Raw genomic sequence first — 12,099 nt, forward strand, 5'->3', positions numbered from 1 at the left:
AGAACTAACTAGAAATGTGCCAGTGTTTTTCATCTGAAGGGAAAGAGACAGTACCAAGATCATGGGAAAGTCTTCCACTGTGTTACCACTTAGAAGCTGGGAGAGTGAATTCTTACACCTTTGTACTTTCTACTAGTTCAGCTTGCTTTGATCAGCTTTAAATATCCCCTTGCTTTTCTGTAGACAACGTGGTGTGTGTACTTTAGAACGCATCCCCAAGGAGTGACATTTACTATCATTTGAAATTCATTGAAGGAAAATCAGTATGGAGATCTTTGTCTGTAGGAAAACTTGAATATCTGACCTGGCAGTTCAGTACTTAGACACATGTAACAGGATAGTTCTTGAATTTGTTATTTTCTCAAAGCTATCTAAACCTTAAGCCTTAAACTGTGGAAGTCAGTTTGTAGGATCCCATATTTCTTGGCTTAGGTACATTTGTTCTTTTATCTTTTTTGAGGGATGCTGGTGTCTTGCTTTGAATTCTTGCATGTAAAGAACTTTTTGATCTTGAAATGTAATATTTCTGATTGTTTTTTTCTTCTGGATCGGTTGCCAGAATATACTTCATTTGAACAAGTTAGTTAAACTTCTAAAACTATTTTACAGGCTCTTGCAGATGTCAGCAGGCAAATAACAATCCCAGTAATGTGTTCCATTCATCTTGGAACCCATTAAGCTTAGACGCTCAGCACTGAAGGAGAGAAAGAGCGAGCTCTGCTCTGGAATGAACTTTCATTTCTTGCTCGTCCTCTCTGAAGCCTTTGTACTTGGCCATACCCGTATGAGAAACAAGCTTGATCTATGTCCTGTTATCTGGTCAGCTCTGTGCCCGCTGGTCTGAATTAACAGTAGCACTTCCTTGTTAATTTAGATACCAAACTATGCATACTTCCAGGGGAAAGAAATTAGTGGTCTTCTCTTCCCACTGCATTTGTGGTTTTGGAAGATAATCTTTTTCTTGATGCACAGATCCCAAAGTCAGGGTTCAATGTCATAAGGAAAACACTATGTGAAATACTAATCCTTCCCTCAAATTCTTCCCTTCTCTAGGCTCTTTCCAATATTTGTTAATACCTGAAGGGAGAGTGCAATGAGGAAGGAGCCAGTCTTTTTTCAGTGGTGCTCAGTGGGCACAAACTGGAACACCAGGAGATACTTCTGTGCTGTGCAGGTGACAGAGCACTAACACAGGTTTCCCAGGGAGGCTGTGGGTCCTCCTCCTTGGAGATCTTCAAAACCACCTGGGTGTCCCTGATCAAGCAGGGGTTGCTCTAGTTGGAGATCCGGAGATCCTTGCCAACCCCACCAGTCTGTAATGCAACTCTCTTTGATAACCTTATGAGGGGGGTACTATAGTTCTTATCCTTATAGTTAAGGCTATCCCCAACTCTTTTTCATACTGCCAGCTGTTACGAAAGGAGGGAAGGTATGGGTTTGTCCAGTAGAATATTGTTCCTACTGTGACTTGTCAACTGTGTTGTAAAACCCGTTGAAAAATCTCTTATTACATGCATTTCCAAAATGCTTTTGACAGTCCTGACAAACTTTTTTTTTTTTTTTAAAACAACTTATTTCCCATGGGTTAAGAGGAAAGAGCCCATTGTAGAGTAAGAGATGAGAAATAAAAATGTAGAAGTATGTGGCAAGCCCATGTTACAAAGGGGAGTACTGATGATGCCACCTTGGTTTGATTCCAGGGATTGTGCTGTTCAGTGTAGTCAATAAGCAACTGTGAAATGGAAGTGGATATGGAGAGGATAAAACATGCAGGGCTTTTAAACTTCATAAATATAAACATGATGGATTTGTGATACCGAGTGCTTGCATTGTAAGATGGCAAATGATGTTGTCAATAAAAGAAAAACTACACCTATACCTACACAGTGATAAGCTTCTGAATAGTTAATGTCCAAAGGTTTTGTACCTGAACAAGATTAGCGCTGTACTTCCATAGTAAATGAACTAGGAAAGGTAGTTATCACTTGCAGATGTACAACTATTACTCAGTAACGTTGAATGCTCTGCACCAGTGCTAACAAAATAAAAAGGGTATGGAATCAGGTCACACAGTCTAACAATAGACACGTGTATTAAGTAAACTTGGACAAAGCTTTCCAGCATCTTTGAGAATAAACGTTTGCTAATGGGCTATATGCTATAATTCGTATATGTGGATGATGATAATTGGAGGAAACTTTTCTACATAAACTTCATTGAGAGGTGGTAGGAATTGCTAGAGAATTGAACATATGCTTGAAAGCATATTAAAACACTTTCCTGAATTTGGGAGGTAGGTAAGGGCCTAAATACATCCACCTATGTATTTAAATGCTCAAGTTGAGGTTGAGTAATTTAGAGTAATTTTTACAGAAAATCATTGAACTTTAATTATTTTTTTGAACATTTTTTCCACTGCTAAACCTTTCATCAGTGAAAAAATAGATGTTCTCTTTCCTAAGTAGAAAGTTGCCGTCTGCTTCTGTTGTATAAATATAAACCGGATTAAAATGATCTTTTATTCTTCATCTTCTCTGAGGTCTGTGATACATTTATTTCTCTTGATCTGTCTTTCTCTTTGTAGAATTTTCCGGAAAAGGATCTTCTACACTGCCATTCTAAGGATGTGATTGAAGCTCATTTTATGGCTTGCATAAAAGAAGCAGATGCTTTAAAGCACAAAAGTCAAGTCATCAATGAGATGCAAAAAAAGGATCATAAGCAACTGTGGATGGGGTTACAGAATGGTAATACACTGCATCAAATATTAATTATGTTTAGTACTACCATGCTAATAGATCCGTTTAAGTAATGTCATGGAAAATATTTATTTTTTTTTTTACTGAAAAAGAGCAGTGATTATGTGGTAGCCCAAATGTTAGCTTTGGATACTCAAGGAACTTGAATTGAGTCATGAATTGAGGTGAGTCATGACTGTTTAAACAAAACAAAACCAGCAACAAAATAGTTGGTGTAGTTTTGTGCAACTGATGGTCACACCTGGGGTATAAGTGGTGTTCACCTTGAACTGTCTTACATTGTAAAGGAGAAATAGCTCTCCTCTAATTTATGCTTAAGGATTGCCAGTGATAGGCAATAGATGTGGACTTAAATAAACAAATTATTAATAAAATTAATAATTTTACTCCCTCCACCCTTGCCAAATTTTAGTTTTTATTCCTGGTTTTACTGTGGCTTTCACAAAGGTCTTTCATTGGTGGGTATTGACTTGGAAAAAATCAGCAAAATAATTCAGAACAGAACATTATAAAATTAATGCTCTTTCTTTAAACAGAGGGCGTGAATCCATACTGCAGTGTAAAACATAATTTCGTTTTTGGTGTCTCTTCCTACTTACAGTTTTCAGAGGCCTGTAGGTTGAAAAGTTGTGTATCGGTTTCAGAAGCTACTTGGCTGGTAAAATAATTTTCAGTATGTTTTCCTGATCTCTGAAGTTGTTAGATAATTACTGGTAGATTTATGGAAGGTTTAAGGGCTAACACGTTTAACTATGTTGAGATACTGAACAGTTAGAATCAACTTCTTCCTCTGTGCAGCCTGGTTTAGGGAGCATGCTTTGGCAGGGGGGCTAGACAAGGTGATCTCTAGAGGTCCCTTCCAGCCCTTACAATTTGGTGTGTTAAAATCAAACAGAACAGGAAAAACTCTGAATGCAGGAAGCTTTGAGGCATGCATTTGCTTTAGACAGCGAGGTGTCAAATTATTTTGGACTTGGTGTGTTTATTTAATGAACGTGTGGGTTTTCAAATTTATTTTCTGTTATGTGGTAAAGGTACTTCTGTAATAATGTTCAAGTCTAAGCGCTTACTTGGAAACTGTGGTTTCTAACAGTGATTTAATTGAAGCAGAGTTATAAATTGAAGGATTATCTTAACTTGACATTTTGACTAATAAGATCTTGAGAGATGCATTACATATATGTAAAACTTGTTGGGTAAAAATGCATTTAATCTGGTTCAATTCAAAATACTTTGACTTCCTGAGAGATTGTTTTGTGTAAATATCGATAGCAAACTGACTGATGTAAATTTACAACAATGAGTATATTAGTAAATAAAGTGTTCTGGTCAGCTAGGAGTAAGAGTCCATAAGAAAATACTTTTCCCTAAAGCCTATATTGTCACAAGTCAATCGAAACTGCATTTTTTATAATGCTGTAAGAAAACTGTATTCTGATGTAGTAGCATTTGTCTTGCAAGCACTTCAGTTCAAGGGAAGCAAAATGCTGTGCCAGCATACTTTTCCTTCCTATACTGAGAACTGTTAGCTTTACTGAAAATGAAATCCTGTCCCTTAGTCCTGTTGCTGGTATGTTTGCAGCAGCACGCTTTGTGCTCTTTATATCAACGCTTGTTACAGTTGAAGTCACAAGATCTCTAATGTGAGTGAATTGTGTTAATGGCAGAACAGATAACTGCACAAAGAAATAGTATGAGTTAAGGCTCTTTATTTAAGCAGAAATTATAGAACCTCTAATGGATACCTTCAATATTGTAAGGTAAGAGAACAAGTAGGCAGGGTGTTCTTTCTGTACTCACCTCAGACTCTTTTAGTTGATTATTTGTCTATCTTCAGTTCTGGGCAAACTGGATTTTACTGTTTCTTAAGAACAGAGGTTGCCTAGCGAAACTGAATTGTATTTAGAAAGGTTTCACTGTATTTAGTGAGAAATCGCACCTGTGGAATCTGACACCTCGATGTGAAGTTTAAACAATCTTTTGAATACTTTCAAATGCTAATTTTAATTTCTCAGATCTTCATAAAAAAGAAACAAGAAAAGCTTGTGAAACCAAGAAAACTCTTTTTAAGCACGTTATTTTTCAGAACGTTTTTATAGGCTTTCGTTTGAGTTGTAATAATGTTAAGCCTCTTTGTGAAACAAGAAAGAATCACCACAAAAAAGAAAAGAAAGTAGCATTTGCAATAACTGCCTTGTAAGTTATGATACATCCACAGGGTTTGTTTCTGTGAAACTTCAAATAATTTCCTTCTTTTCTTAAATATAGGAAGTGTTGTTCTGTGAAGTGATCGATTGCAATGCTTGCGGGATATGTTACTTCAGTATTAAACTTGGTTTTGGAAAAAGAATCCTATTTTGCTTTTTTGGGGGGCAGTGTGACTTCCAAATGTAATTTGATGTAAATGCTTCTGCTGAGAAGAAAGTATTAGAGCAGGTAGCATGATAAACCTCTCAAACCTCTCCAATGTCTATAGGTTCCCTATAAGGGGCATCTACAGAACTGTGATAGTGAACATGTGGCTGGTAACAACTGATAGATATTCTTAACACCCTCTATATCCTTCCTTCCACTGTTTCTGGTTTTGTATCAGTCTGCTACTAAATCAAACAGGTAATTTTCTGCCTATTGATTGAGCTGTGGTTTTGCTTGTTCCTCAGACTTCAGTTAGTTGATTTTTTGTCTGTAAAGTAGATGTTTCCTTAGCTGTAGCACTTTGGAACGGGTGCATCTGTGCTGTCCTAATTTTGACCAGTATCATGGATGCTTGAATGTGGTAGGGAAGCAATAAAGGCAGGGTATGTAGCTACACTGACCTCTGCTCCTTTGTAAGAATTGCTGAAATTCCTTGGTCAGAAATGATGGAAAATGTTACTACTGTTCTTGCTATAATACTGTTATGGCTGTTTTTATCATGGGTACAGAGGATTTTCAAGTGGGTGGCTGTTCCTTCTAGCCTTTTGTGGTCGAAAAGTAAAGGCGCTCTGCTTTGAAATATTCAGACTGTGGGCCTAATGATGACTTAAGATCAAACAAATGAGATTTCAACTCTTTTTAGGGTGAGAGCTGTATTTCTCGCATGGTTCAAAGAATTACTGTCTATAACTTTCAGTATGTAATAGTTCTGATAAAAGAAGGGTTTTAGATTCAGCACAGCTGCTTTTCATCAGATGTGGATAGAGAAGCAACCATACCCTGAAGTTTTCACAGGCATCCTTTATAGCTGGTAAAAGCTGGACTTGGTGTTTCAGAGGCATGAGTGGGCAAACTGAACAGTAAATACCATGATCACTTTTAAGACTTCTTTATATATTATAAAATATAATGAAGTCATTTTACTGAAAATATTGTGGAAAAAAGAATGTAATGCTTATTCATGCTGTAGGGTTTACCTATGGTATGAATGTATGGCCATGCTGAATTGTTCTTATTAAAGAAGAAAAGCTCTACAAGCATTCAGAATATGCAATATTTGGTTTTTAAATTCATGTGCTCTTTTTCTCGCCTTACAGACAGAATGGGACCTATGTTTTCTTTATTTCTCAGTTTCATATTTAAAGCAGTCTTGTGTTTGTTTTTTTTATTTGAGGGCCATAAGTCATGTATTTCTGGGTTATCACATTCAAACTTCTAAATAGGAGCTCCCAGAGAGCGAAACTGTCATACCTTATCAGTATCTTCTGTGCTGCATGGCTCACAGATATGGTGTGTATGTGTTTTCTCTTGTAAAGAACCAATGGAAGTCGATGCTGTTCTTTACTTCAGTCTCAGATGATAAGCATGTGTAGGTAACTGAAGAAATGTCATCACAACTTGTCATCTGAAATCAGGCAATATATACTTAGAGAAAATTAGCAAGAGAATGAATGAACAAGCCGTTAGTTTTCACATCACAAAGCCATCGTTTTTCTACTTCCCCTTATCTCTACCAAAATAGTAATGTTCTGTTTGCAGAGATCTGTTTAACTTCAGAAAGACAGAACAACTGCTGTCCTTTGAAAACGTGTGTATTGTTTAAGAAGATTAAAAAAAGGCAAATCATTACCTTTCTGGGCTGGTCATTGAAATTCTCTTGAAGTGCCTGTTTCTCTTATAGTAATCGTCACTACCAGCTTATTTTGGAGTTAAGAGGGCATAACATTCACTGAATGGTGAGACTGCTGGTGTTGGAACAGCCTGGTGAAAGCAGGATTTGAAGAGCTCTGCCCAGAGCTGTTTTGGTGCTGAGCTGGGGCCAATAAACCTGGCTGGGTTCATTCTGCTAGTCTAGCCTGACTGAATCAGATGCATCTGAGCAGGCCTTCCCTGGGATTTTCTGGGGAGGTGATGTGTTTTGCTTTTTGTGACAGTGGATTGTTACTGACTTCAGCATTAGTTCTGTAGTGTTTACTGGCTTGTTACCCTGTATGCATAAATTATTAACTTAGTGATGCACCCACAAAAGTGCAGTATTGTGGTTCTAAACTGTCACCCTCCACCCCCCCCCCACCCCCCCACACACACACAGCCCCACTGCTATTTCAATTAGATAAAAGTGATACAGAACCTCTTTTCTTTATTTCTTTTGAACTGCCTTCTGTTTTCTTCCTAGCACCTTCTCCCTGAAAAGAATTTCATTTCCTGAAGTATGCAGATGGAGGCACAAGTCTAACCAAATGTCTAAATAGACCATCTCTAAAGAGCAGACTTCGTTTTGTTTGAAGTATGCAGGCTGTCTGGATTTAGTCCAGAAGACTGGAGATGAGTAAAATTGTCAGGAGTCATTTAAACTTTGACTAATCCAGGGAAGCGACAAGCCCTGCTGTTCTGTTTTTATCTAGCCTGCGAGTTGTGTTTCAAAGATGATTGGTTTTTTTTGTTTAATAGTCAGCAGTACTTTCTTTTCAGTTTAAGTCACAATATGTACTCGCATCTCCTGCTTTTAGGCTGCAAAGAAAGCTTAATTTAAGTAGGAAGTATGTGTTTCTACATATAAATAATAGGAAGAAGTGAGGAACAAAAGGGTCTACTTTCTTCCAGATAAATTGATGACCAAGAAAAGAAGGGAGGTAGTATTGAAGAAAGAGCATAGTTAGTGGAACTTCTGTGTAGGGAGGATGTTTAATAAGTGAAAAGAATGTTGATAAGGTGTGGCTCCTTTGTAGAGAAAGGGGAAGACAAGCCCTTTTCACATATCACATTATCTGTCAGACCCCAAATGCTGCTTTGTCATACAGCTTTCAAAATGTCTTGTTAACCTGCAAAGGTTAACAAAAGATTCAAAGCATATTGCTTGTCTTTACAATGCTACTTTTACTTGAGAACTAATGGAAAAAATATAGCATAAGAATATGCGCATGAAGTATGCTGGTCAATTTGACTGTATAATATTAGGGGAGAGGTCCCCTCCCTTTTTTGCCTTGGGTTTAATCCATCATTCATCTTACGCTGTGGCTTATGAATTATTATTTTTAACTAGAATTTACAGCTAACAGTACACGAAGTTTCTCCTAATTCTTCTGACACAGGTGGTGTAGTTGCATGCAGGCAAGATGAGCTGAATTAATTTAATTCTGATGATAATACAGATGCCAGTCGCCAACCTTGAATCCCATATCCACTGTACTTCATTATTGCTAGTACTTGAGCTAGTTAGCGTGCTTGTTCTGTGATTTCATGGCTTATTCATTTAGAATGGGCAGGCCAATTCATTTGCTCTTGACTTTCAAATTTTACAGTCTGGACTGCTTTTCCATGGTATTATGTAATAACTCACCAACTCACTGAGAACTTGGAGGCCACCTAGAACTTCTGGGAAAATCATCCTAGTGAGATACTTCTGAGTAATGACTGTTCTTGAATTGTGAAGTAAAATTACGACAACTTCAGATGCATACATTTGTGTTGCTACTTTACTATCTGTGATATGAAAAATATTTCCACAATTCTGTTGCTAGCTTCTGTCACATCAAGTAGAACAGTTAGTAACTTCCTACAGAGAGAGAGAGAGATGCATCTGATAGTTACTCTTGTCTGATAACATCCTGAAAAGACAAATGAATGTTGTGTTCCCTGGTGTAATGGTTATTATATAGTAGTTATTCTCATCAATAGCACCAGTGAAAATGCACTGGGAATGCTGTGTCCATCTTGGATCTCCAGAACAATAGAAATGCTGGCAAACAGCAGAGAATCCAGAGAATGCTGTTTGGACAAATAGGGGTCTGGAATATATACTGCAATAGGAGAGACTGTATAGTTTAGCCTGAAGAAGAGAAGGCTGAAGATGGATTAAACAGCAGCTTTTTACTACCCAAAGGGAGAAATTGTAAAGAAGAATAGAGTTCTGACTCCTCTTGGAGTCTCCTCCACTGATGATAGAGTTTGACAAGTACAAAAGATGGTTACACTTGGAGGGATTCTGTTGGGACAAGGGCGAGGTGTGTGAGAATGGTAAACTCTGAACTCATGGCCCAGAGAGCTCCCTGACCTTGGAGACGGTCAGAACTTGGCTGTGTAAGGCCATGAGCAAGCACATTTAACTTCATGTAGGCAGCTCTGTTTTGGATAAGAGCTCATATTCCAAAGCTTCTTCTCTGAAGTCTAATTTTTACCACGATTCTTTTATGTCAGTTGTTGATGTTATGGTTGATTCTGCCCAGGCTGTACATCATTTCTGTGGTTCGTATGGTTATTGGATAGTGGTGAACCACTGAGAATAGAAGAAAAAAATTGGGGTTTTTTGACTTGAGAATTGGATACACTTTTCTGCTAGCTGGAAATTGCAATTGTTTGCATAGAGTTGGAGCTACAATTCAATTCCAAGCAGCTTAAAAAAAAAAAAAGCCAGCTAGATGACTTTAAGAAGAAGCAATGAATCACACAGAAAAAATCAGGCATAAATAATAAACTGGGTGCTACACTTGTTCCTTTTTTGACTCTTTAAAAAATGCATAGGGAGATAAATGCCTAGAATTACCATTCCCTTTTTGAATTTAAGCAGTACTCTTCCTCATTTCTGCATTTAATTCTTTTTGTTATTTAAACTTTCTCTTCAGCCATCTTGAAAAATATTGAGTTCTGGAATCAGTATTCTGTTAATTAATAATTGCATAAGTGTCACATACAGAGACAGAATAATTCCTTAGTAATTTTTCTGCTGATAAGTTTAAAAGGGTTTTTTGTTCTTTCTGTCACCCTTCTACCTTGAGAATTTCATTTTGACTGGCTGTATGCAGTGACCACTTTTTTATTGGAAGCTACTCTAGATATAATTGATCATTCTGTCATAATTACCTGTATTCAAGTTGTTCATGTGAAGTGTGACAGCACTTGAGTTTCAGGGAATGACTGTATCACACTAATGTGAATGAATACTGACTTTTTTTCTTCTGATTGCTTGAAGAGCGTGTCTCAGCCTGAGAAAGAAGTCTGTCCTTGGAAATTGCAGCCTGGACTAATCCTTAATTAAAGCTGCTTGATTTTAAGAGATTCAAACATTACTGCCTGTTAACAACAACAAAGGTTTTCTAAGCTATGACTGGAGTTATTAACAGCTCTTTAATGTAACCGTTATATATTTGGATTAATTTCAAGGACTTAAATGATTTCCAGTCCTACTTAATGGAGGAAACCATAATTCTCAGTGTGGTCTATTGTTGTGTTGTGCTGTTTTTTCTTTGTACCTGTCTTAAACAATTTTAAAAGGAGTTTTGAAGGCATTAACAGTTTCAGTGAGATGTCTGAGCACCAAATGCATCATGTGGCTTGCTTGACTCATTAGTTTGTTGGTTAGTAATTTTGTGTACTGAGACAATGGATGACACTCTTCTTACGGATTTGTTACCTCTGTAGTATTTCTACATGTATGTACACTTTCAAAACTTGGTGTAGATTTAGTGCATGTCTGTTGTACTGAAGGCTGTCCATCTGTTTAGATGTGCACTGGCTGCATTTCTAATAAATATTTCTAAATATAAATGACAACCAATAGGTTTCTTTCAACTGCATCTCCCTTCCATTATTTGGTTATTAACTTTCTGATCATTGACATAAATTTCAGAGAAAAAGGGTTATATGGCAACCGTATATAAAACTCTTAAGTAATGTGATTAGTAGTCATCTGAAACTTTTCTGCTATCACTAATCTAATATTTCTGTTTGAATTTTATTACCGTTAATTGAAATACTGTTTTTCAGATACGAACATCTTGTCTTTTGCAAGTACTGATTTTGCTCATACAGAAACTTCAGCATATTGGTCAAGCACTTTCTTCAAAATAGATTATGGAAAACAAAAGTGATTGTTTTTGACTGTATGGGAATGTAGCTGTTACATAGCCTGCATAACATTCTCTAGAGGAAGGGAGATGAGCATGTAGAATGCTTCTGCTGATTGGTACAGAACTCTTCCTTGGTTACTGGCTTGAGGAAAATTCAGTTTCGATTGTTAACCTTCTGCCCAGTAGCTTTGTGCCTTTAAGTCCTATCTAGTCAATGCTCTAAAAAGTTGTTATTGCTTATGGTATTGTTAATAGCTTCCTTATGTCTGTTTCATATAAATGGAAGGCACTGACACAAAAATGGGAGAGTGGTGAATCCTTTTATTCATATTTTCAAAAGAATTTGGGGAGGGTTGGGTGCCTTCATCTTTATTTTTATTTTTTAAGCTTTAAATTTGAAGTTTTCTGCTAATACACTTATTTTATAATGATTTGGAATTCTGGCATTAAGCCAACGTGCTTGATGCTAATAAAAGCTCTTGTTAGGTTGTGTGTATTAGTGTACATGCAGACTAGATAACCTTTTTTTCCTGCATTCTTTAAAATTTTGGGCTTGTTTTCTTACACCCAAATGAGCTTCCTGTAATTAAAAAATAAAAAGCATCTGGTATCCATTTAAGGTTGTCTGAAGGACAGCAGTAGGATGTTGAAGATGACTTATCTTGGATGTCTTTAGATAACGCTCTACCTATGCTGCGTATTTGTCTTAAGACCTCTGACTCTTTTGTATGAGGGCTACTCCAAAAGTAATGCCTCCTACTTTATTATGTTGGACCATGACATCAGATACAAATGTTGGTGGTAAAGACAGTAGAGGCTGAAGCCCTACTGGCATCACTTTTGGAGCAAGTTACATACCTTCCTGCTAGCAGAGCTTGTGAGAAGGCTGCTATTATTCTTTGCTCATTGTATGAGTAAACGTCTGACTCTATAGGCTGAGGTTCCCAAATGTAGGTTTGCTTGGGCACAGCCAGCTCCGGGGTCATGTTATCACAGCTGAAGTCTCCAGCAGGTTTGCTGTTGGGCACTTTGCAACTCAGGCAAGTACTTGCCCAGGGGTGCTTGATGCTTATCGGGAA

The 12,099-nt window shown here is 37.3% G+C and overlaps 1 protein-coding gene across 27 annotated transcripts in view; it reads left to right on the top strand.

Annotated features, from left to right (window-relative positions):
* The window catches only part of ATG5 (autophagy related 5), a 71,886-nt gene that overhangs the window by 15,064 nt on the left and 44,723 nt on the right, over positions 1 to 12,099 (top strand). For all 27 annotated transcript variants that reach the window (XR_006938655.1, XR_006938656.1, XR_003074222.3 and 24 more), the window contains one exon: positions 2,585 to 2,747. Coding sequence is in view for 16 of the 27 variants with exons in the window: in XM_046938875.1 (XP_046794831.1) it covers positions 2,585 to 2,747 (163 nt within the window). In the remaining 11 variants the exon portion in view is untranslated. The remainder of the gene's footprint in view (positions 1 to 2,584; positions 2,748 to 12,099) is intronic.

The sequence above is a fragment of the Gallus gallus genome, chromosome 3 (genome assembly GCF_016699485.2).
Source record: "Gallus gallus isolate bGalGal1 chromosome 3, bGalGal1.mat.broiler.GRCg7b, whole genome shotgun sequence".
In the NCBI taxonomy this organism is placed as follows: Eukaryota; Metazoa; Chordata; class Aves; order Galliformes; family Phasianidae; genus Gallus; species Gallus gallus.